At 33.9% G+C, this 23,415-nt stretch overlaps 2 protein-coding genes across 3 annotated transcripts in view; one reads left to right on the top strand and one right to left on the bottom strand.

Moving 5' to 3' along the window:
• Positions 1-23,415, bottom strand: part of LOC135123578 (uncharacterized protein) — a 75,170-nt gene that overhangs the window by 2,352 nt on the left and 49,403 nt on the right. For both annotated transcript variants that reach the window (XM_064048358.1, XM_064048359.1), the window contains exons 2-3: positions 8,221-9,378; positions 7,910-8,164 (exon numbers count right to left, since the gene is read on the bottom strand). In XM_064048358.1, coding sequence (XP_063904428.1) covers positions 7,910-8,164; positions 8,221-9,378 — 1,413 coding nt within the window. The remainder of the gene's footprint in view (positions 1-7,909; positions 8,165-8,220; positions 9,379-23,415) is intronic.
• Positions 20,538-22,664, top strand: LOC135123097 (carboxypeptidase B-like). The gene is made up of 3 exons (XM_064047608.1): positions 20,538-20,866; positions 20,915-21,768; positions 22,394-22,664. The coding sequence occupies exons 1-3, from the start codon at positions 20,710-20,712 to the stop codon at positions 22,646-22,648; spliced, it is 1,266 nt and encodes a 421-aa protein (XP_063903678.1). The 5' UTR covers positions 20,538-20,709; the 3' UTR covers positions 22,649-22,664.

The following is a 23,415-nucleotide window of genomic DNA, read 5'->3' as shown; positions in this document are numbered from 1 at the left end:
CGCGGGCCTTTCAAACTTTTTCATGGTCAATTTAAAGGCGGGAAGTTTGGGTTATCACAATGTTGAAATTCAAGCTGTGAGAAAGTAGTTCGGTTCGTAAGAAAATAATAATACAAACATAAAATACGGTTTCTACTTGGAAACCACGACGATATTAATTTAACTAATAATAATTTTCAAGGTCTTTTCTCTCAAAATGAATCGTTTTTTTTTAAATCTCGAGTGACTGTTTATGTAGTGTGTTCTCAGGTTATCACAGACTCCTAATAATGTAAATAAATCCATCCAAAACTGTGGACATCATTGTTATAAACTTAAACCGGAATAAGTGGGTTTTCTGTCACGTGCTTTATTTGGAGATATATATGGTTGTTAAATTGTATTAGAAGCATGAACAGTTAAAAAACTTAATATGAACTGTGAATTTACAATGAAATAAAAAATTACACATGTTGATAGAATAGTCAAAGTTTTATATATTTCAGATTAGAAAAAATCATTAATTCACTGGTTTTACACTAATTATACTAGTTGAGCGAGACTGTAGTGTCGAATGCGATTCATTTTTATTGAAACAATTGTTGTTTTATGAAATTACAAAGTTCTACGTTAAAATACATGTTTACACTTAAATAATATTCGGTCGTGGGTTCGATGCCGAACTTGGCTTGGCCCTTTCTTTTTTTTGCACTGGCACTGACCACTTTTCTTTTGTGCTGTGACTAGTATTATTCATGTTGATGACGTCATTACAAATTTTTTATTGGTGAAATTAAGAACGAGTCAGCTATCCCATTTTATTCGAAAATGTGAGAATACGCACGTCTATACAGGGTGTCTCAGAAATAAGTACATTAATTTTAACCAGTAACAGAACTCGTGAAACGGAACAACTTTTTTATTTAGCATTTTTTCGAAAACTCAAGTCGAATTTCGAATTTTCCCACCCATATATTCACGAACCGTCTATGTTCACCTTAAATAATAACTTAAATAATAGCAACACTACAACAATGAAGAAGGTACCCTAGCAACCGTTTTGACACTGACAATCATTTTTATGTCAATGTTTTTATTAAACGTTGTCTCTTTAAAGTTTGTTTGGCACAGATTTCTAATTTATAGACGAAATGTGTTGAAATGGCTTTGTTTTCAAATCTTGAATGCACCGATATCGTTTTAACGTACGGTGAAGCTCGGGAAAACGGCACTCGCACCCAACGAATTTTTTCAGAAAACCTCCCAAATCGTCTGCCAAATGTGGGCAGTTTTAAGAACGTTGCAGCATTTTGGAGAGAACGGATCTTTTAAACCTGCACCTCAAGATCGGGGTAAGTTACGTAGTAATAGAATTGCTAATATTAAAGAGGCTGTTTTGAAGAGTGTCGAAGCTCGACCGGGCACTAGCACGTATCACTGTCTAGTGTGATGTATCGGAGAGTAGTATTTGGAGGATACTCAGAGAACAAATGTACCCCTTTCAGGACTAGAAATTTCAGTTATTGAAACTAACAGACTTACCACGTAGGCAAAACTTTTGTGAGTGGGTTAATAGAAAAATAAACGAACAAGCAAATTTTGTATCTCTTGTACCATCAACTGATGAGGTCGGTTACACGAGGGAAGGTGTTCAACACCCATATTTGGGCCGATGAAATTCCGTACGCCATTAGGGAGCAGGATTTTCAATTTCTCTCTAAATGTTTGTCACATTGACAAGATTAGGAAAATACGTATCCTAGTAACTGTTTTTGACCATAAATTATTAATTATAATAATTATTAGTGTCCATGGGTGACTGAGGATCCATGGGCGGGTAACCTTAATTGGGGTATAACTTTAACAATTTTTAACTTGATCATTAAAAAGTTCTTGACAAAACTCTACTAAGAAAAGTTGTTGAGTTCAATGCGCTCTATAACTGATTAAAATTAATGTACTTATTTCTGAGACACCCTGTATAATAATGATCAAATAAGAATTATAATGTTCAGAACATGTTGTTCGATTGTGGTTTAATTAGTAATTTTAGTCATGTATTTTGAGAAGACAAATTCATTCAAATCGAGCTAATTTCTACGTGACATACTTTCGATGTATAAAACATACATAAACACTTGAGCTTCATATTGCTATTATCTAGTGCTGAAGGACATTTTATGCCGTTAGTTTTGTGTTTTAAATATATTTTACATTGTCCGTACGGCGCAGGAACTGCGGTTATCACAAAACGAAAATCGTAAAATGAAGTTTTATATATTTTTTTAAACAGCTGGATTTGTCGGATTATACTAACTTATCTTTATTTAATTACGATCAAATAAGAACATTTTATTCCATTGTGGTTTAATTAATAATTTTAGTCCTCTGTTTTGAGGAGACAACACAAATTCCTACGTGACATTCTTTCGATGTATAAACATAAACAATCGAAGTTAAGCATGTACACTGATAATAATCATTCTTTTCCGTTGGTTATTTGCGCCTCCGCGGCACAGGGGATTCGAGGTGTCATTTACACCACTGGTTTTTAATGTATAAAGGTTATCAGAAAACAACAGATTTTTATAATTTTCAAAGAAGCGGAATTTGTTGGACTGTACTTCAAGAGCGAGAGAAGTTCTGTCGAAGTAACCTTGGACCAATTTTTTTAGATTCCTGTAGTTTGTTTTCGTCAATTCATTTTTTTCGAGAAATTAAAAAATTTGATTTGCAAATTTAATTTAACCTGCATGCAACGCTAGGTATCAAGTTAGTTTTCCATAAAAAACGTGTGATGACGTCATCAACTTTTTGGCAAAACCACATATTAATTTGCACATTTTAGATAAGATTTATTCCGCAAAAGGGGGGGGGGGGAGGGGTGTAAACATAAATTTCGATTAAGTTTGCAATATTTTAGAACATTCGTTTTGTTAGTTTTTAAGGTAAATTGAAAAATGTTATATTTTTTTTTTGAAAAATTTAGATTTAGGATAAAAAAATTATACCGCACTCATAAACCACAAGTATAGAAGCATTGTCTTTATTACTACCTGTTTATTTTGTTTAAAATTGATGTAGCGTGTGATAGCTTTCGTTTGATTGAAAAAGGGTTTTAGTTATAAAATTGTAATTTTGACATTTATGTTTTCTAAAACGTCAATTCTCTGTCAATACGTCTGATGTAGTAAGTATCTAGTTCTATGCTGATGGATTTGTTCGTCTTTACAGATTATGAATATTTATTGTATTGTTACGTTTGGCGGGCAATTTATTCCTTAATAACTCGTACTTACACGATTAACTATTACAACGATTATGTACAAACTATTTTCGGCGCAATTGGGCTCTTCTTAATATTCGCTGGACTCGTGGTTCAACTGACGGTGGCCTCTATTTAAACCTATGCGTGCCTCTCGATGGATGCAGAACGCCGCATCGAGAGTTTTCTAGGCCCGCAATCGAGACTTCCTTTGTGGAGCCGCGTCGACACCGTCAGCAATGATGACTCACCCATCAATGCCGTGCGTACGTCCAGAAAACTCTCGACGGCCATAGGCGTCGTACGGGCGCGGCGTATGGGTTTATTTCGTAACAGTATTTCGCTCAATGCCCAGGAGTCAGAACTCAAGTTTATGCCGAAAAATGAAACTCGAGGCGAACGCAAAGAAAATTTAAGGAACAAATATAAGGAAAAAAATACTTTATTCACTATCAGTATTAATAAATACTCTAAGAACTATCGTGACTGTTAAAATATCTGAGTGTTTTGGACAGTCAGCGGCTCCTAAATCTGATTGTAAATAATAATCTGAACCAGAGTGAGATTCTTGCAGGTTTATTATGAAGGGGGAAATATAGGTAATTGGAAAATTGCAAATTAATTCTTTCACTAAGTGTTATTGTTAAGTACGTAACAAATTGTTAAACAGCACATTTGGGGTCTCTTGAGGACTCAACTAGACAAACAAAGTCATAAAAACTCTTTGATTCCTTTCGGTGAACGGATGAACCAGCGTCACTAGCACCCCCCAATCCCTGCGCCATGGGAACGCAAATTTCAATTATTATTTTATCATCATTAAATATCGCCGAGCGCATTCTCTATTCTCAAGAAAATAGGGGGGACTCATTCTTAATTTGATCAATAAACAATTTTGTGATGATGTGATTAACATAGATAATACTAGTAACAAGACAAAAAATACAAAAATGTAAAAATTGTTTTGATTTGAATGAGTTTGTCGCCTCAAAACAGGGGACTAAAATTATTGATGTAGTCACAATCGAACAGGATGTTCTGAATATTATTATTATAATTTTTATTAAATAAAGATGGGCGTATTCTCACGTTTTCGAAAAAGTGGGGTAATTTTATCAGAAAAAAAGTTGCTATGACCTCATAAATATAGATAATACACAATGCGAGAGAAAAAAAGAAAAGAAAAACGAAAGGCCAAGTTTGAAGTCGAACGCGTGATGTCCGGTCCGTATTTCTCACACTAAACCACTAGACCACCATAGGGATGTTTTACTCCAATTGTGACCTACTATTGTACATGTTTTGATAGTCGTTCTCATTAGCAGACCCATTTATAACGTATGCACTAATCAGGAAGCAATTAAAAATCGAAATTTACCGTTGTACCAATAAATCTGCTTTTTAATGCCACTTTTACTATTTCTCACAGAAATTGCTTTGTTCCAGGCCGAACTCCAGCAGACTAGTATTCTTCTTAATCAAACCAAAGCCGCACTAAGTGCCAAATCGTTATGTACGCCCGAGATAAACGTAGAACTCGAAAAAGTACTGGAAGAATTGAAAGATTCCAAAGAAGTGAACACAGTCTTACAGATGCAACTTGACACAATAAATAAAACGCATTGCCTTTTAAAAAACTCATACGATGATCTCTTAGCTTCTAATAAAAACCTAGAACGTAGAGTAGTAGAATTAGGCACTTCATTGAGCAAGTACAAAACCGAGGTTGTTAATCTACAAAATCAAAAAGACAAACTCTTAGAAAACGAAATTAACTTAAACAAGTTATTAGAAATCGAAAAACTGCAAGCCAAGAGTCTGAAACTGCAAAACGAGAAAGACGCCAAATGCATCCAAGACTTGAACAGACAGATCAAAGAGATGGAACGGATAATAGCTAGAAAGCACCCAGATTCCGTTTCCGCGTTGATAGTAGCAGCGAAGAATGACGCTACAGAATCGAACATGACAGCGAGGAAGATCCTAGAAGATAGAATAAAAATCCTGGAAGAAGAAGCCTCGAATTGTGACACACAATCCTCTAGGATCTTCCTCGACATTCAAGAAAAGTTCAATCAAATGAAACTCAAGTACGAGAGTCATATTGAAGATCTTGAGTTACACGTAACCGACTTGAAGACTCAGCTAAAGAGAAAGATCGATATTTTTGATGTTTACACCCGAACTATGAACGACGAAACGAAGATACCTCAGAAAGACACGATAACCGTTGCTACGCAAACCGATCAACAAAAACCTGCTAAACGTGCCGAGGTTAAAGAAGACGCTCATTTATTGGCTACGATAAGAGGCTTGCAGGCGGATTTGACCAATAAGGGGAAAGAGGAAAACATCAAATCCGATCCAAAAAAGTTGTGGTCGTATGTACAAACAAAAAGGAATAAATCACGTATCCCGAATAGAATAAAAAATTCACTAAACGAAGTATTTGATGGTTCTGCAGCTGTTGTTAATGCTTTTTGTGATTATTTCTCCAGCGTTTATGCTGACTCCAATTTTGATTATAAGGCTTCAGCAACTGATTTTGATTCCAATTTTGTAAATATTACCTCTTTCTCAGAAAAAGATATCTGCGATTCAATAAAAAAAACTGAAAGCAAAAGTTACAGCTGGTACCGACCAAATACCTGCATTTGTTATTAAAGACTGTCGATCAGTTTTTGTCAAGCCACTCTTCATTCTCTTCAATTTGATATTAAAAAAATGCTTATTTCCAGATATATGGAAACAAGCTCGAATATGCCCTGTTTTGAAAAAAGGAGATTCTTCAATTCTAGAAAATTATAGGCCTATTTCTATCTTATCTAACTTTTCAAAAATATTCGAATCAATTCTTTACAAATATATTTACAGCTCCATCAAATATAAAATAACTGACACACAACATGGCTTTATGCAAAATAGAATACTAATTTAGCGTGTTTTAGCCAGTTTCTCCATGAGAGTCTGGATTCTAATACTCAAGTCGATGTGATTTACACCGATTTTGCTAAGGCGTTTGACCGCATCGATCATTATGTTTTATTACACAAACTGCATTTATTTGGATTTAGTGATTCCTTAATTGAATTACTCAAATCATATTTAATCAATCGTGCTCAATCAGTAGAATATAAAAATGTTCATTCTAAATACATAATACTTAAGTCAGGAGTCCCGCAAGGTTCTAACTTGGGTCCTCTGTTGTTTCTCATATTTATTAATGATTTACCTGCAGTTATCAAATCTCAAAAACTTCTTTTCGGGGATGACTTAAAAATTTTTCGGCAAATAAATAACATAGAAGATTCTATTATCTTACAAAATGATTTAATCTCTCTTTATAATTGGTGTAGAGCTAACCTGCTGCATCTAAATATCAACAAGTGCTTGATTATGACCTTTACTAGAAAAACTAACTATATTCTATACACCTATAAGATTAATAATGTCGCACTCACTCGGAAGGAATTGGTGAAAGACCTAGGCGTCCTCTTCGATAAAGAACTGAGTTTCTCTGACATTGATACTGTAGTAAAGTCAGCTTTTCAAATGTTAGGCTTTATATATAGGAACTGTAAACATTTTGGCAGTACAGAATGTGTAAAAATTTTATATACTGCATTCGTTAGATCAAAACTCGAATATGGTTCACTAATTTGGTATCCGATCTATGACGTCCATATTAACCGCATTGAATCAGTACAAAGACACTTCCTGAAGTATTTATTTTTTAAACATAACGAGTTTTATCCACCACGTGGCTATAGTCAAACATTACTTTTGCGTGAATTTAAGTGTTTATCCCTGGAAAATCGACGTGCAATACAAACAATTAAATTTTTATATGATCTACTACATAATTTTATTGACTGTCCAATACTGCTAACGAAAGTGAACATTAATGTTACTAGGCTTAGTGCAAGGCATCTACAAACCTTTTATTTAAACAAACCAAGAACCAACATGCTCAAAAAATCCCCAATTAACATATTATGTAGTAACACAAATTTGTACTGCAGCAATTTCGATGTGTTTTTCGATAGTTTTAGTAGTATTAAACGGCTTCTGTGCAATAACTTCGGTAGCTGACTTATTAAAGTTCTATTATTATTCTATATGTTATAGTTACATTCTATCTAAATTTTAATTGTATAGCATAAAATAAGTAATACCAAGCCTAATTTAAGATAAGTTTACTGCTTGTTCTATCGAATATTTATATCTTTATGTCTGTTGTTTATTCTGTTATTTATGTGTACTTTTATTTACTTAATTTAAATTGTGCCATTTAGTAACATCTAATTTTAGTCTAAAATATTTCTCTATATTTAGCATGTTTATTAACTTTTTCCTGTATTTGGGTTAATCCTGTTGGAAAATAAACTATTATTATTATTATAAAAGAAATTGTGGTAACCGTACAAGAAGTACATAGGTATCAAACAACGCAGAACCAACTAGGTTTCAGATTTTTTTTTTATAAAAAGTTTTTTTCTAGTAAGCGATATCGTGCTTTATCGACTCAATTAACAACCATTTTTTAATTTTTATAAATATAAATATGATATATTTCATCATCACTCCGTATATTAAATTATAAAAATAATCACTTTTTTATCTTAGTTGATTATACATCAGGAAGCGGTTAAAACTACCACTTACCTTTTTTTGTAAGGCATCGATTTCTCTATCGTCACTCTGTCCCCTTGCCTGTTTCTTAGTACCCATCTGCCCCAGCTGCTCGTTCAAATGGTCCCTTTCAACCGTGACGATAACCAACTCCTCTTTAGCAGAACTCAGCTGATTTTGCAGAGTCGACAACGAAACTTGCTGCAACTCGAGCTGCTCTCTAAGAGGGGTAACATTAGCAACGTAGGCAGCAATTTCACGTTCGTGTGCTTCTTGTAAAGCACTCAACTAAAAACAAACAACAAAAACTCTCCTGTCTTAACCAACAAACACCTCCAACTCACATCGTGTAATCTTTTATTTTTCAAAGTTTGATAATCCTCCTCGATTCGACACAGCTGCTGTTTCATTTTATCTCGATCCGATCTCAAAAACTTCAATTCTTCTTCGTCGACGGGAGTTTTCACCTGCGCAGCCAATTTTTCTGGATAACTCCGGAACTCTTTTCTCTCGTTCAAACTCCTCAAGCTCCCTTCACGCTCCTTCTGCAGCTTCCTGTTGGTCTTCTTCAATTCATCTAACTCTCGCTGCAACTTCGAAACCACTTTCTCCTTATTGGTCAAATCCGCCTGCAAACCTCTTATCGTAGCCAATAAATGAGCGTCTTCTTTAACCTCGGTACGTTTAGCAGGTTTTTGTTGATCGGTTTGCGTAGCAACGGTTATCGTATCTTTCTGAGGTATCTTCGTTTCGTCGTTCATAGTTTGGGTGTAAACATCAAAAGTGTCGATCTTTCTCTTTAGCTGAGTCTTCAAGTCGGTTACGTGTAACTCAAGATCTTCAATATGACTCTCGTACTTGAGTTTCATTTGGTTGAACTTTTCTTGAATGTCGAGGAAGATCCTAGAGGATTGTGTGTCACGATTCGAGGCTTCTTCTTCCAGGATCTTTATTCTATCTTCTAGGATCTTCCTCGCTGTCATGTTTGATTCTGTAGCGTCGTTCTTCGCTGCTACTATCAACGCGGAAACGGAATCTGGGTGCTTCCTGGCTATTATCCGTTCCATTTCTTTGATCTGTCTGTTCAAGTCTTGGATGCATTTGGCGTCTTTCTCGTTTTGGAGTTTCAGACTCTTGGCTTGCAGTTTTTCGATTTCTAATAACTTGTTTAAGTTAATTTCGTTTTCTAAGAGTTTGTCTTTTTGATTTTGTAGATTAACAACCTCCGTTTTGTACTTGCTCAATGAAGTGTCTAATTCTACTACTCTACGTTCTAGGTTTTTATTAGAAGCTAAGAGATCATCGTATGAGTTTTTTAAAAGGCAATGCGTTTTATTTATTGTGTCAAGTTGCATCTGTAAGGCTGTGTTCACTTCTTTGGAATCTTTTAATTCTTCCAGTACTTTTTCGAGTTCTACGTTTATCTCGGGCGAACATAACGATTTGGCACTTAGTGCGGCTTTGGTTTGATTAAGAAGGATACTAGTCTGCTGGAGTTCGGCCTGGAACAAAACAATTTCTGTGAGAAATAGTAAAAGTGGCATTAAAAAGCAGATTTATTGGTACAACGGTAAATTTCGATTTTTAATTGCTTCCTGATTAGTGCATACGTTATAAATGGGTCTGCTAATGAGAACGACTATCAAAACATGTACGTTGACACAGGTTAAGGTTACACATAATTACCGCAACGATAACTTATTATTGTTCACCATTGTTTGACAACAATGTAAATGAGGTACCTCCATATACACATTACTCAATTATTCCTTTAATTAATTATTTATGGCTGATTTAAAATTGATTTATTTTGTACAATTACGGATGGTCAAAAATGTGAAAGGTGTTAACTCAAGCTGCTAAATACGTTTCTAGCCCTATTTATCCCGCAATTTCACCCACAAGAGAAACAAACATACTTTTTATCGGTGTAAAGAAAATTTTATTTTTAGGTGTAGTAGTAATCATGTGAAGAACCCATCGTTAAAATGATAGAAGACGACTTAAAACAGGTTTACCTATGGTAGTTTGGTTGAAGGTTTTTCGACAGGACTTTTCTCGTCTCTTAAGTACAGTTCAACAAATTCCCCTTCATTGAAAAATGATATTGATTGTATTAATAATAAGTAATAACAATAATATTGACACAAAGCATCGCTCTACATAAATCTGAATCCAATTGCTATTCATTTTTCTTTGAAATTCTGGCAATTGTTTTGATTCGTGTAGATATTTGAAACACATGAACGCATGTTATCTAAAAAAAAAAAAGTAATTTCAAACAAATACTTCTCTGAAAAATTATAAAATTCGATTTTGCGGAATTTTACTTTTTCGTGATAACAGTAGGGGTCCCGAGAAGGTTTTACATAAAAAAAAGACATTTGGCGCCACCGAGAAGATTCACATTTTTAAAAAAGACATTTGGCGCCCCCGAGAAGGTTTTAGATTTTTAAAAAAGACAATTGGGACCCCCGAGAAGGTTTCAAATACTTAAAAAAATACAGTTGCGGTCCCGAGAAGGTTTCACATTTTTAAAAAAGACCTTTGGCACCCCCGAGAAGGTTTTCCATTTTTAAAAAAGACAATTGAGACCCCCGAGAACGTTTCACATTCTTAAAAATATACAGTTGGGGTCTCGAGAAGGTTTTACATAAAAAAAAACAAATAGGACCTCCGAGAAGGTTCCACATTAAAAAAAAAGATATTTAGCGCCCCCGAAAAGGTTTTACAATGTTAAAAAAAGACATTTAGCGACCCCGAGATGGTTTTACATTTTTAAAAAGACAATTGGAACCCCCGAGAAGGTTTCACATCCTTAAAAAAATACATTTGGGGCCCCGAGAAGGTTTCACATTTTTAAAAAGGTCATTTGTCGCCCCGGAGAATGTTTTACATTTTTAAAAAAGACAATTGAGACCCCCGAGAAGGTTTCACATTCTTAAAAAAATACATTTGGGGCCCTGAGAAAGTTCCACAATAAAAAAAGATATTTAGCGCCCCCGAGAAGGTTTTACAATCTTAAAACAAGACATTTAGCGACCCCGAGATGGTTTTACATTTTTAAAAAGACAATTGGAACCTCCGAGAAGGTTTCACATCCTTAAAAAAATTGGTCTAAAGAGTTTAGACAGTACTTCCCTCGCTGTCGGAAACTTGACGACTGCATGCCTATTGTGTTTTTTTTCTCATTACATTTTTGTAGTGGGAATTTAAAAAAAAATTGCGATGACGTCATCAATATTTTTGCAAGGACACGTATATCAGTTGGGATAGATGTAGTGTAATACTAAGAATAAAATTATTATATTCTCAAATTTTCGGGAAAATGAATTGGGTCGTTTTGAATATTGATTTGTAATAATCAATAAAATAACGAAACAATTTACTCACGTATACGTATCAGAGGCAACTGAAAATCGTGTATGTATAAACATTCTTAATTTAAGATGACAGGCGTAACAGCATACGTGAGAGTCAAATAGAGAAACTGTAAACAAAAGGACCATCGGTTTTATTGCTTCGACTTCCGCTTATTATATAAAACATTGGGTTTTATTTTAATTCTTGACGGTGAAATTCACAATTGGTTGATTATAAACATGTCTATTTCACATTCGCGGAACCAAGTGAGCGCATAAAACAAATGCAGGTCTGTAATGTTAAAGTCGATGTAAATAAGCGTGCTACCCTTATGTTTCAACCGAGTTTTTCCTTTAACAAATTTTGTGTCTACCAAATTGGGTTGGTTGGGGTGTAATACTAATAATAAGTGTTGCCTTTAATTTAATCAATAAAATAAATTGACTTCATTAATTTTTTTGAACTACCTCTTAAGAAAATCTAAAAAATAGGAATGGAATGATAAATCACAAGTACAAACTCATCATATTTTTTGCATTTTAGATAGGATTTATTCAGCAAAATTTAAGGGTGACGTCATCAATTTTTTTAGGAGGATGAACAAATACATATTGAACAAAAGTTTACCATGCTTATAATAACTTTAAAATATTCCCAAGATTTCAAAGCATTCGGTTTTCTAATTCCTGATTAAATCGATAAAATAAATTCACGCCTTCATTAATTTTTTTGAGTCACCCTGCATATGCAAATCCAAAAATATGATTGGAATGATAAATCACAAGTACAGACTCATCATATTTTGTACATTTTAGATACGATTTATTCGGCAAACTTTTGAGCTGACGTCATCAGTTTTTTGTAGAAGATAACCAAATATATTTTGACTAAAAATTTATTATGCTCTTTATAACCTTAAAACATCTGCAAGATTTCAAAGCATTCGGTTTTGTAGTTCCTGATTAAATCAATAAAATAAATTTACGCATTCATTAATTTTTTTGAGTCACCCTGTATATGCAAATCGAAAAAATTTGAATGGAATGATAAATCACAAGAAGACTCACCATATTTTGTACATTTTAGATAGGATTTTTTCAGCAAAATTTTGTGGTGACATCATAAATTTTTTAGGGGGGACGACCAAATACGTTTTGATCAAAAATTTACCATGCTTATGATAATTTTAAAATATCTTCAAGATTTCGAAGCATTCGGTTTTGTAGTTCCTGAGCAAATCAGTAAAATAAATTTACGCTTTCATTTATTTTCTTGAATCACCCTGTATATGCAAATCCAAAAAATATGAATGGAGTGATAGATCACAAGTACAGACTGATCATATTTTGTACATTTTAGATATGATTTATTCGGCAAATTTTCGAGCTGACGTCATCAAGTTTTTGGAGGGGATAAGCAAATATATTTTGACTAAACATCTATTATGCTCTTTATAACCTTAAAACATCTGTAAGATGTCAGAGCATTCCGTTTTGTAGTTCCTGATTAAATCAATAAAATATATTTACGCATTCATTAATTTTTTTGAGTCACTCTGTATATGCAAATCCAAAAAATATGAATGGAGTGATAAATGACAAGTACAGGCTCATCATATTTTGTACATTTTAGATATGATTTATTCGGCAAACTTTCGAGCTGACGTCATCAAGTTTTTGGAGGGGATAAGCAAATATTTTTTGACTAAAGATTTATGATGCTCTTTATAGCCTTAAAACATCTGCAACATTTCAAAGCATTCTGGTTAGCAGATTAAAAATTAAATTTCAAAATGTTGTTTTATAATTTTGATTTTTTTTCCAAAAATCTGGACGTTTCGGGTGAAAAGTCGATTCAGAGTTGTAAACCACATGTGTAGGACTATGTTATTTTATACAATTGAAAACCCATTTACTATGTACAATTTTGAAGTGACGTCATCGCATTAGTGGTGGGGATGATTAGACAAATTTTGGTTAGTGTTTTACCATCTACATGATATTCTTATTATAAGTACAAAATTTCACAACAATCGGTCGAGTACTTTCGGAGATTATCTGTCTAATAAAAATCCGGGACAACAGACGGACAATGGGAGACCTCTTTCTTCGTCTTCTAGGGGTCATGAAAGATCGAGAAAACGTAAAAGTAGAGAGTCGGCCGACGGACTCGATTACAATACTTCCTTTGCTTATGCTCGGGAAGTAAAAATACATTTGGGGCCCCGAGAAGGTTTCACATTTTTAAAAAGGACATTTGTCGCCCCGGAGAATGTTTTACATTTTTAAAAAAGACAACTGAGACCTCCGAGAAGGTTTCACATCCTTAAAAATATGCAGTTGGGGTCCCGAGAAGGTTTTACATAAAAAAAGGCATTTCGCGCCCCCGAGATGGTTTTACATTAAAAAAAGACAGTTGGGACCTCCGAGAAGGTTTCACATTAAAAAAAAGATATTTAACGCCCCCGAGAAGGTTTTACATTTTTAAAAAAGACAGGTAGGACCCCCGAGAAGGTTTTACAGTCTTAAAAAAAGACATTTAGCGCCCCCGAGATGGTTTTACAATTTTAAAAAAGACAATTGGTTCCCCCGAGAAGGTTTCACATTAAAAAAATATATTTACCGCCCCCGAGAAGGTTCCACAATCTTAAAAGAAGACATTTAGCGCCCCTGAGATGGTTTTACATTTTGCAATAAAGAGGAGCGTATTCTCACCTTTTCGAGAAAGTAGGGTAATTTCATCAATAAAAAATTTGTTATGACGTCATAAACACAGAATACATATTGCCAGAGAAAAAGAGAAAAAAAAATCGAAAATTGTTTCAACAGAACTTCCCTCTCTGCTAACGTACAATGAAAAATATCCAGCATTTTCGAATGGGCGCACAATTTTGTGATGACTTCATCAACACTTTTGCAAGGACATGTATATCAGTTTGGATTGGTGCACTGTAATACTAAAAAGAACAGCATTGTATTCCCAAAATTTTCTGGGAAAATGGATTGAGCCGTTCCTGATTTAATCAATAAAATAAATCGGCTCATCCATTAATTTTTTTGAGGCACCTGTTTAAGCAAAGCTAAAAAATTGGTCGAAAGTTATGTCGACGAAGTGTACTGAAACAAATCCCGCTTGTTCGAAAAATTAAAAAAATTGATTTTGCGAATTTGTATTCAATAAAACAAATACAAGAGTATGCTTTATAAAGTTTAACATAAAAATTTTTGAGATGTCATGACACTGATTAGGAGATGGGCAAATTTTGGTTGGCGTTTCACCATTTACACGATATTCTTAACTTCAAAACGTCAAGTATTCAGTTTTGCAATTCTTGATTTAATCAATAAAATAAATTGACTCAGTCATTAATTTTTTCAGACACCCCGTATAAGCAAATCTAAAAAACATTAATGCAGTGATATATCACAAGTAGAGACTCATCATCCTTTGCACATTTAAGATAGGATCTACCTTATTCGGCAAACTTTTGAGCTGACGTCATTAATAAGTATAAGTATAAAGTAAACATATTTTATTAACAAATTATCATGCTTATCATAACTGTAAACCATCTGGAAGATTTCAAAGATTATGTGTTTAGTAAAAATCGGGACGGCAGACGGACAGACGGACAGACGGACAGACGGACAGAAGGACAGACAGACAGACAGACAGACAGACAGACAGACAGACAGACAGACAGACAGAGAAACGCTTACGCTCGGGAAGTAAAAATTATGACAATTCTTTTTTTAATTATTATGCTTTTGATCAATAATTTCATGTTAATTAAATGATGAATACATAGAACTCATTCGTCTTTATTTATAAACTAAACTTCATTAACATACGTTTATAAATAAAAAAGTTATTCGAGGTGTCCCCTTTTAGCTAACTCACCATCTACACACAAAATTTGACAATAATCCCTCTAATAAGACGAAAATTTTTTCGAACTCCAGGGTCATGAAACGTCGAGAAATTCTTTCGCTTACTCTCCGGAAGTAAAAATCGTAGTTTTCATTCAAGATCATATCCTTCCATTTAAATTATTATTATTTTTTACTTCCCGAGCGTAAGCGAAGAATTGTAATCGAGTGCGTCGACCGACTGTCTGCTTTTACGTTTTCTCGATCTTCCATGACCCCTGCACTACGAAGAAATAGCTCTCCCATTTCCGTCTGTCTATCTGCCGTCCCAGATTTTTATTAGACAGATAATCTCCGAAAGTACTGCGCGATTGTCGTCAAATTTTGTATTTATGTTAGAAATATGATGTAGTTGGTAAAACGCTAACCAAAATTTGTCTAATCATCGCCATCAATAATGTGAAGACATCACTTTAAAATTGTACATAGTAAATAGGTTTTAAATTGTATAAAATAAGATAGTCCTACACATGTAGTTTATGACTCCGTGTTAACTTTTTACTTGAAACGTACAAATTTTTGGAAAAAAATTAATTATAGCAAGCATAATACTATTTTAATCAAAATATATTCGCTTATTCCCTCCAAAACATTGATGATGTGATCTCAAAATTTTGCCTAGTAAATACAATATGCAAAATATGATCAGTCTATACTTGTGATTTATCACTGCATTCATATTTTTTAGATTTGCTTCAATAGGGCGACTCTAAAAAATGACTGAGTTGTTAAAAAATAAACAACCAATTAGATTTAGGAATTTAACTCGGTACTATGGAAATCTGCAATGTAACACTTTTAAATTTAACAAGTTTTTACAAGTTTAAAAGCGGCAAAATCAGTTTTATCTTAGCAAGTGCTAGCCCCGCCCACCCGCCCTCTGTTTTCTCCGAGAATATTAGGCCAGTGCCGAAGCCTTTGAAAATGGTAAAAAGTGAAAAAAATTAGAACAGGATGATACCCATTGGAAAAGGAAGAAAATATAACAAAAATAAAAGGAAAAATAATTTACGGGCGATCTGAGGTCGGGCAGTGGAATAGGGGGAGCTTTTAAGGGTAGAAAACGGTTTATCACGATTTCCGGCAAAACTACAAGTCCTATCGCAAAAAGTTAAATGGCAAAGTTGTAGGTAATAAAAAGATCTACAACTTTTGTATTTACACTTTCTTTACATAACCTCAAAATTTATGCGAAAAATGCAAATAACCGAGTTTTTGGTTTTTTATTTTTATCTCCCACAAATTTTTTTTTTCGCGAAATTTCGTGAAAACTTACCTATTTATGTCCCAAACTCATTGTAATTTTTTTGATTCAAAATATTTATTTTTTCGCCTTAATTCGATTTAATATCGAAAAACCACCCCAATTTTCAATCGAAAATTTTCACGTCAAAATATTTGCTTTTTTAAAAAAATCGGTGTGCTTTTTGTTCGCTGAAATCTCTACTTTCTGATGGTGTAAAAAAAAAAATACATTACTATGGCAAATTTTCACAGGAAATGCAAAAAAACGAAGAAACTCGAATTCAAAAAGTTGTTTCTTAATTATAATGTAAAATTTGGAGCCATTTATTAAAATTTACACGTTAATTACTTGAAAAACGTAAGACTCCATGTTACATTGACGAATTAAAAAATTGCAAATCGAAATATACTACTATAATTAACAACCAAATAAGTTAATAAACTTAATATTTTATAAGACATCTACAATATTTTGTTAAAGTTGTTGGATAATTTTTAAGTTATATGCATAGGTGCCTATTTAGTGCCATTTTAAGGTAACTTATATACCTGGAATGGCTTACGGAAAATTTTAGCCCATCAGAAGAATGAACAACATCGTTTATAAAAATACACGTGCAGGCTGAGTTACTTGAAGAGAATCGTGACGAACTGACTTATTTAAAAGAAATTTTTGGAATCTACAGTCACAAGGATTTTCCTGTAAACAAGCAGAACAAGATGTTGATGCTGATATAATTAAGATCTCGATAGAAACTGCCAGAGATACAAATAAAACTGTCACAGTTTGGGTCAAGATATTGATCTTTTGGTCCTTTTGAATCAATTGAAGAAAAACATCGTAAATTCATTGTCTTCTAATATATAAAATTCTCGTGTCACAGTGTGTGTAACCAATCTCCCCCGAAACGGCTTGACTGATTTTTATTAAATTTTCTGTCTATATTCGGTAGGTCTGAGAATAGGTCGAACTAATTTTTTATACCCTTAGGTGATAAGAATGGTCCACCCAAAAAAATTTGGGTGGGCCACTCCACAGCCATCTTGCAATAGGGTTGCAAGATGGTTGTTGAATATAATCATTGTCGTACGATAAATTTTTATGTATAATTTAATTATAATTTATTTTTCTACCGCCCACGTTTTTTGGTTTTCTAATAGAGCTATTAACGCACGCAAATGACGTCACAGCAGTTCGTTAATAGCGGAAAGGCGTTCTTTAATAGATCTGGTGTAATTTAGATCGGTAAGATTGGTAGCAATGACGAGAAATGTCAGGTGAATGTCAGTGGCAAATCTAAACTTAAAATTTCCCATGTTTCCGGACGCGTAACTTCTTCGCAAGACATTTTAACCAATTTTAAATTGCAAAAACTCGAATTGGTTCGAATTACAATTGTTGTTGTGAAAATTCGAACCTCAAATATTTCGTGGTTAGTGTCAGACCGACCCATCACCAACCACGACAAAAGTCCCCAGATTAAAAAAAATGCAAATTTCAATTAAATTTTGGGAAAAAACGTGTGCGGTAGAAAAAATAGTATAAATAACTCGTTCATAAGGTCATTGAGGCACTCATCCTTTATATAACTCGCGGCTTCGCCGCTCGTTCTATTAACTTGGATTCGTGCCTCAATATTTGCCTTATGAAACTCGTTCTTTAATATACTATTATTTATTTTAATTTAATTTTTTATTTAAAAACCAAAATATTCATTAGAAATAATCTATATGGCAAAACAACGTTTGCTGGGTCTGCTAGTTAGACGATAAAAATTTGTCAAATTTGGCCAATATTTTTTATAAAAAACATGCAAACAAAGAAGATATCGCAAAAAATGGATTACAATTAATCAAATATACTTATAAATGTATAAATGGCAATATAACCCTGAATCAATTAAGATTTCGAAAATCAATTAGCAAGAATTAAATCATCTTTCATATTGACAAATCTCCCACCAACAGAAGGCGTATGTTTCATTTTCAATTTTTTGGTTTGTCAATGTAACATGGAATCTTACTTTTTTCGAGTAATTAAAGTGTAAATTTTAATAAATATCTCAAAATTTTACATGATTAAAAAAAATTCGGATTCAAGTTTTTTCCTTTTTTTGGATTTCCTGTGAAAATTTGCCATAGTAATGTATACCTTTTTACAGCATCAGAAACTAGAGATTTTAACGAACAAAAAGCACACGGACTTTTTTAAAAAACCAAACATTTTGACGTGAGAATTTTCGATTGAAAATTAGGGTGGTTTTTCGATATTAAATCAACATAAGGGCGAAAAATAAATATTTTGAATAAAAAAAACACTACAGTGAGTTTGGGACATAAATAGGTAAGTTTTCACCAAATTTCGTGAAAAATTTTTTTTTTGTGGGAGATAAAAATAAAAAACCAAAAACTCGGTTATTTGCATTTTTCGCATAAATTTTGAGGTTATGCAAAAACAGTCTAAATACAAAAGTTGTAGATCCTTTTATTACCTAAAACTTTGCCATTTAACTTTTTTCGATAGGATTTGTAGTTTTGCCGGAAATCGTGATAAACCGTTTTCTACCCTTAAAAGCTCACCCTCTTTCACTTCCCGACCTCAGATCGCCCGTACATTATTTTTCATTCTTTTTTGTTATATTTTCTTTCTTTTGCAATGGGTATCAGCCTGTTCTAAATTTTTTTGTTCTCAAAAATTATCGGCACTGGGCTATATGACATCTGTCAAAATAAGTTTTACCTTAGCAAGTACTAGCCCCGCCCACCTGCCCTCTATTTTCTCAGAGGGTATGTTATTTGCCAAAATAAGTCTTATCTTAGCAAGTACTAGCAAGGTCTACCCTCTGAGAAAATAGGCGGGGCGGGTGGGTGGGCCTAGTACTTGTTAAGATAAAACTGATTTTGCCATTATTAATCTTGTAAAAACTTGTGAAATGTAAAGGTGTTAAATTGCAAATTTCCATAGTAACGAGTTAAATGCTTAAATCTACCGGAAATGTGCAAAATATCATGAGTTTTTACTCGTGAATTATTATCATTGTAGTTATATTTTTTAAATTTGCTTATACAGGTGGCTCAAAAAAATTAATGAATGTATCAATTTATTTTACTGATTAAATTAGCAACGGTCCACTCCATTTTCCCAGAAAATTTTGGGAATACAATCTGTTATTTTCAGTATTACAGTGCACCAATCCAAGTTGATATACGTGTCTTTGCAAAAATGTCGGTGACGTCATCACAAAATTCTGTAAAGTAAAAACTCAACTCAGTACTGTTTCACTGTACTTTAGGTGCGAGGGAAGTTCTGTCGAATTTTTTTAATTTCAAAACTAATTTATTTGGTCCCTCTACTACACTAGTTTTTCGTTTTCTTCAAATTAAAGCAAAAATGCAATTAAGTATGAAATGACATTGTTCTACACCATGGGTCCCATCACAACGGGTGTACTTTTTTTAATTCGAGCCATTTTATTGTGTCAGTGACCTAAAGAATTTAGTACGAATATCTTCAAACAAACAAACTGTGAAATGAATTCGACTGTGAATAATCTCTGCGGTTACTATTACAAGATTATGTTATTATTTTTTAAAGTATTTGACAATTAAAGAGATCCATGATTCAGGAAATTGGTTTCGGTATGGTTTTTCCAGTAATAATACTTCTGTGAAGCATCAATTAAGCACTACGCAATAATTGTTTTCTTAGAAAGAAGAACAATGATAAGAGGTGAACATATTTTTTGAACAGTCACCGTAAACGAAGGAATGACGACATTATTAAAATGTGTAATAAATTTTCATCGAGCTTAACTAGCCAGTGGAAGATTTTATTGGAAAGCGTAATAATTAAAAAAATATTTTAATACATCGAGATATCATATGACGTCATTGACGACCTTAATTGGATGAAGAAATATATTTCAAAAACACTGCTTCGTATTCAAAAAATTCGTATTATTAGTTTTGGATGATTAATTCTTACTGGTAACAAAAAATCATCGACTATGCAAAGTCTTGGAACGACCCGATGCGAACTGGTTTAAAAGTTTTTATTTGCACTGCAACAGATGCAAGAATCTCAGAGCTCGCGACACTAATCAAACTACTGCTAAAGTGCAAATTCCCGTTTATCTTAATATTTAACTTATTTTGTATTCATTTCTTCCATTCCCGGTATATGCAAATTTATGGCATACTCCTGTACTGTTGCCAATTAAAAACCAACGGAACCACGCAACCAGGTCAATACTAATCTATAAAATCAAGAGACATGCACATGCGACAGTCAGTAAAATGAAAAGTTTAGGTGTCATCATTTCCCTGTACCTCATATATCTGGTCACCACCCATCCAACAGAAAAAGTTACTTACAATGGGAACCAACTATGGAAAATTACCAACGACAATAAAACCACATTGAAACTACTAAAAACTCTAGCGAAAGAAAAATGTAAGTACCGGTGATTTACTCTTTATACAAAAACCTCACTTCTTGTAGATTTAACTCTTTGGGCGTTAAACGCTAAAAAAGTCGACGCCATGATCGACCACAAATACGTAACCCAAGTTAAAGAGAAACTCCTCGAAAACAACCAAAAGTACGAGGTTTCAATCGAAGATGTACAAAAAGCTATAGACGAAGCAAATCCCAAACCACAGGAAGATCTTGACGGACGTAAAGGCTACCGTCTCACGTGGAATTACTACCACAACTTGGACGACATTTACGACTATCTGCACTACTTGGAGGCCACTTTTCCTAAATTATGTACCGTCACTACAATTGGAGACTCAGTCGAAGGGCGTCCCATTAAGCTCCTGCGAATTTCGAACAAAAATCCCAACAACAAAGCTGTGTTCGTTGAAGGTGGAATTCACGCTAGAGAGTGGATATCGCCAGCTGCCGTCACTTACATCATAAACCAATTGATTAGCAATTATGACGACGAACCATCTTACATTAAAAATCTGGATTGGTATTTTGTACCAGTTTTGAACCCTGATGGATACACGTATACGTACAATGTGGACAGGTTGTGGAGAAAGAATAGAGCACAAAGTAAGACAAGCGATTGTGTAGGTGTCGATCTTAATAGGAACTGGGGGTACGACTGGGGTAGCAACGGGTCGTCGACTGATCCTTGCAGCAATTCGTACAGGGGGACAAAACCGTTTTCGGAACCTGAAACCGCATCTGTTGCTAAATTTTTTATTAATAATCCAGACATCCAGTGGGTTGGGTATTTAGCAGTGCATTCCTATGGACAGTTTATTGTCTATCCTTGGGGCGATCCGAACAGAATTGTGGAAGATTACGAAGACTTAAATGATGCAGGAATCCAAGCAGCCGAGGTAAGCGAAATGACAGTTTCCCTTTAGTTACTAGAGTTTTTGTTTTTCCCAATACTCACTGAATTTAACTAGTCGCAAGTAAGTTTTAATATATTTGTGACAGAATATACTGAGTGCCGGTGGCGAAACCTATACTGTTGGTCCAGCAGGACTAGTCATCTATAAAGCAACAGGAATTTCAATGGATTGGGCTAAAGGTTCTCAAGCAATTAAATACGTTTTTACAATAGAATTAAGAGATAAGGGAAATTATGGGGTGTTACTTCCAGCAAAATACATTAAAGTTGCTAGTGAAGAAGCTTTAATTGTAGTGAGAACTGTAGCACAAACCATTAATAACCTGTCTGTACGTGAACTATTGAAATAAATTAATATATAAAGAACACAACCTTAATAATTGAATGTTTCTTTTAAAGCAATATTAAATATTTTCCGACGCACCCAAACATATCTAAACCCACATAAAAACTTACCGCATATATTGTTTACAAATTTATTAATATGCCGTTATTTCCATTTACAATTTGCACTTATGACCTGGTAGAAACTGCAGGTACCCTGCGGATTATTTTATTACTGTGTTAATTTACGCTGATTAATTATTTTTGTTTGTTTGTTTTAACAGAGAATCATCCAAGGTGGAGGCGAGCCCTACACAGTTGGTCCTGTGGGAATTGTTCTATATAAAGCGTCTGGAAGTTCAATGGATTGGGCTAAAGGAAGTGCAGCAATTAAATTCAGTTTTACTCTGGAATTGAGAGACAGGGGACAATATGGTTTTATTCTTCCAGCGCAATTCATCAAACCGTCAAGTGAAGAAGCTTTGATTCTTGTTAGGGTTGTTGCTGAAGCTGCCGCAAAAACATTTACAAAAAAATAATAAACAATGGAAAATATATTCGTTGTTTCATTTTGCTATTATCACCGTTGTAGCGTCATTGTAACGGGTGTGTAATATTTATGTATCGTTTTTCTCTGATTACTGTGAACTTTTAAGTGGACTTAATCAGAAAGACAAAAATTACTCCGATCGACAGTGGATTTCTAACTTTTATAAAATATAAAATGGTGGTGGATGAGCGAAAAGGGAGTTTTGAAAGTTTTTCTGAAGAGCGAGAGGAGATTGTAGGAAGGAAATTGGCCTCTGCACATTACTGCTAGGGAGATCAAAGGATTGTGGTTGTTTTAGCCGATAATTTGTTATTTTGGCCCTTATAGCCTGGCAGAGAATAGAGACAGTATATTTTTAACTATTAACAGGAGGGTTATTTATTTCTGTTGCGGCCTTTCACGATATTCATCGGAGATCCGCTTCACTATGGCGTCTATTTTGTCAATAACCGAACCTTGATGTTAAAAAAGTAGATTTATCCAAGATAATTTTTTGATTTTTTCCTTATTTTTTTTTGAGTTTTGTGTCAGTCTTGTATGTACCTATTGTATGTTGAAAAATCACTCAGATTTTGAATATACATACAGGTATACGGTCAACTGAGAGTTGGCGTCCGGTGCGCTCCCTACGACAGTAACAGTTGGGTTAATGGATTCTGCTAACCTCGAAAATTCGTTGGGTAACTAACACTAGTGTAATTTTCTTTAATTAAACAGAGTAAAAGTTCATCTTTTTATCAAAGAGGGTGTGGTTTT

Source organism: Zophobas morio, unplaced genomic scaffold (genome assembly GCF_036711695.1).
Source record: "Zophobas morio isolate AGI-343-1 ecotype UQ-CSIRO unplaced genomic scaffold, CSIRO_AGI_Zmor_V1 ptg000006l, whole genome shotgun sequence".
Classification (NCBI taxonomy): Eukaryota; Metazoa; Arthropoda; class Insecta; order Coleoptera; family Tenebrionidae; genus Zophobas; species Zophobas morio.
The sequence above is the reverse complement of the archived record's forward strand: the minus strand, read 5'-3'. Positions and strand labels throughout refer to the sequence as shown.

What these genes read in the sequence shown, in the direction of transcription:
- LOC135123097 (XM_064047608.1), top strand. Translation starts at nt 20,710, where the DNA reads ATGAAAAGTTTAGGTGTCATCATTTCCCTGTACCTCATATATCTGGTC. An exon ending in AACTCTAGCGAAAGAAAAAT is followed by an intron (nt 20,867 to 20,914) that starts GTAAGTACCGGT and finishes CACTTCTTGTAG; the next exon opens with ATTTAACTCTTTGGGCGTTA. An exon ending in CAGGAATCCAAGCAGCCGAG is followed by an intron (nt 21,769 to 22,393) that starts GTAAGCGAAATG and finishes TTGTTTTAACAG; the next exon opens with AGAATCATCCAAGGTGGAGG.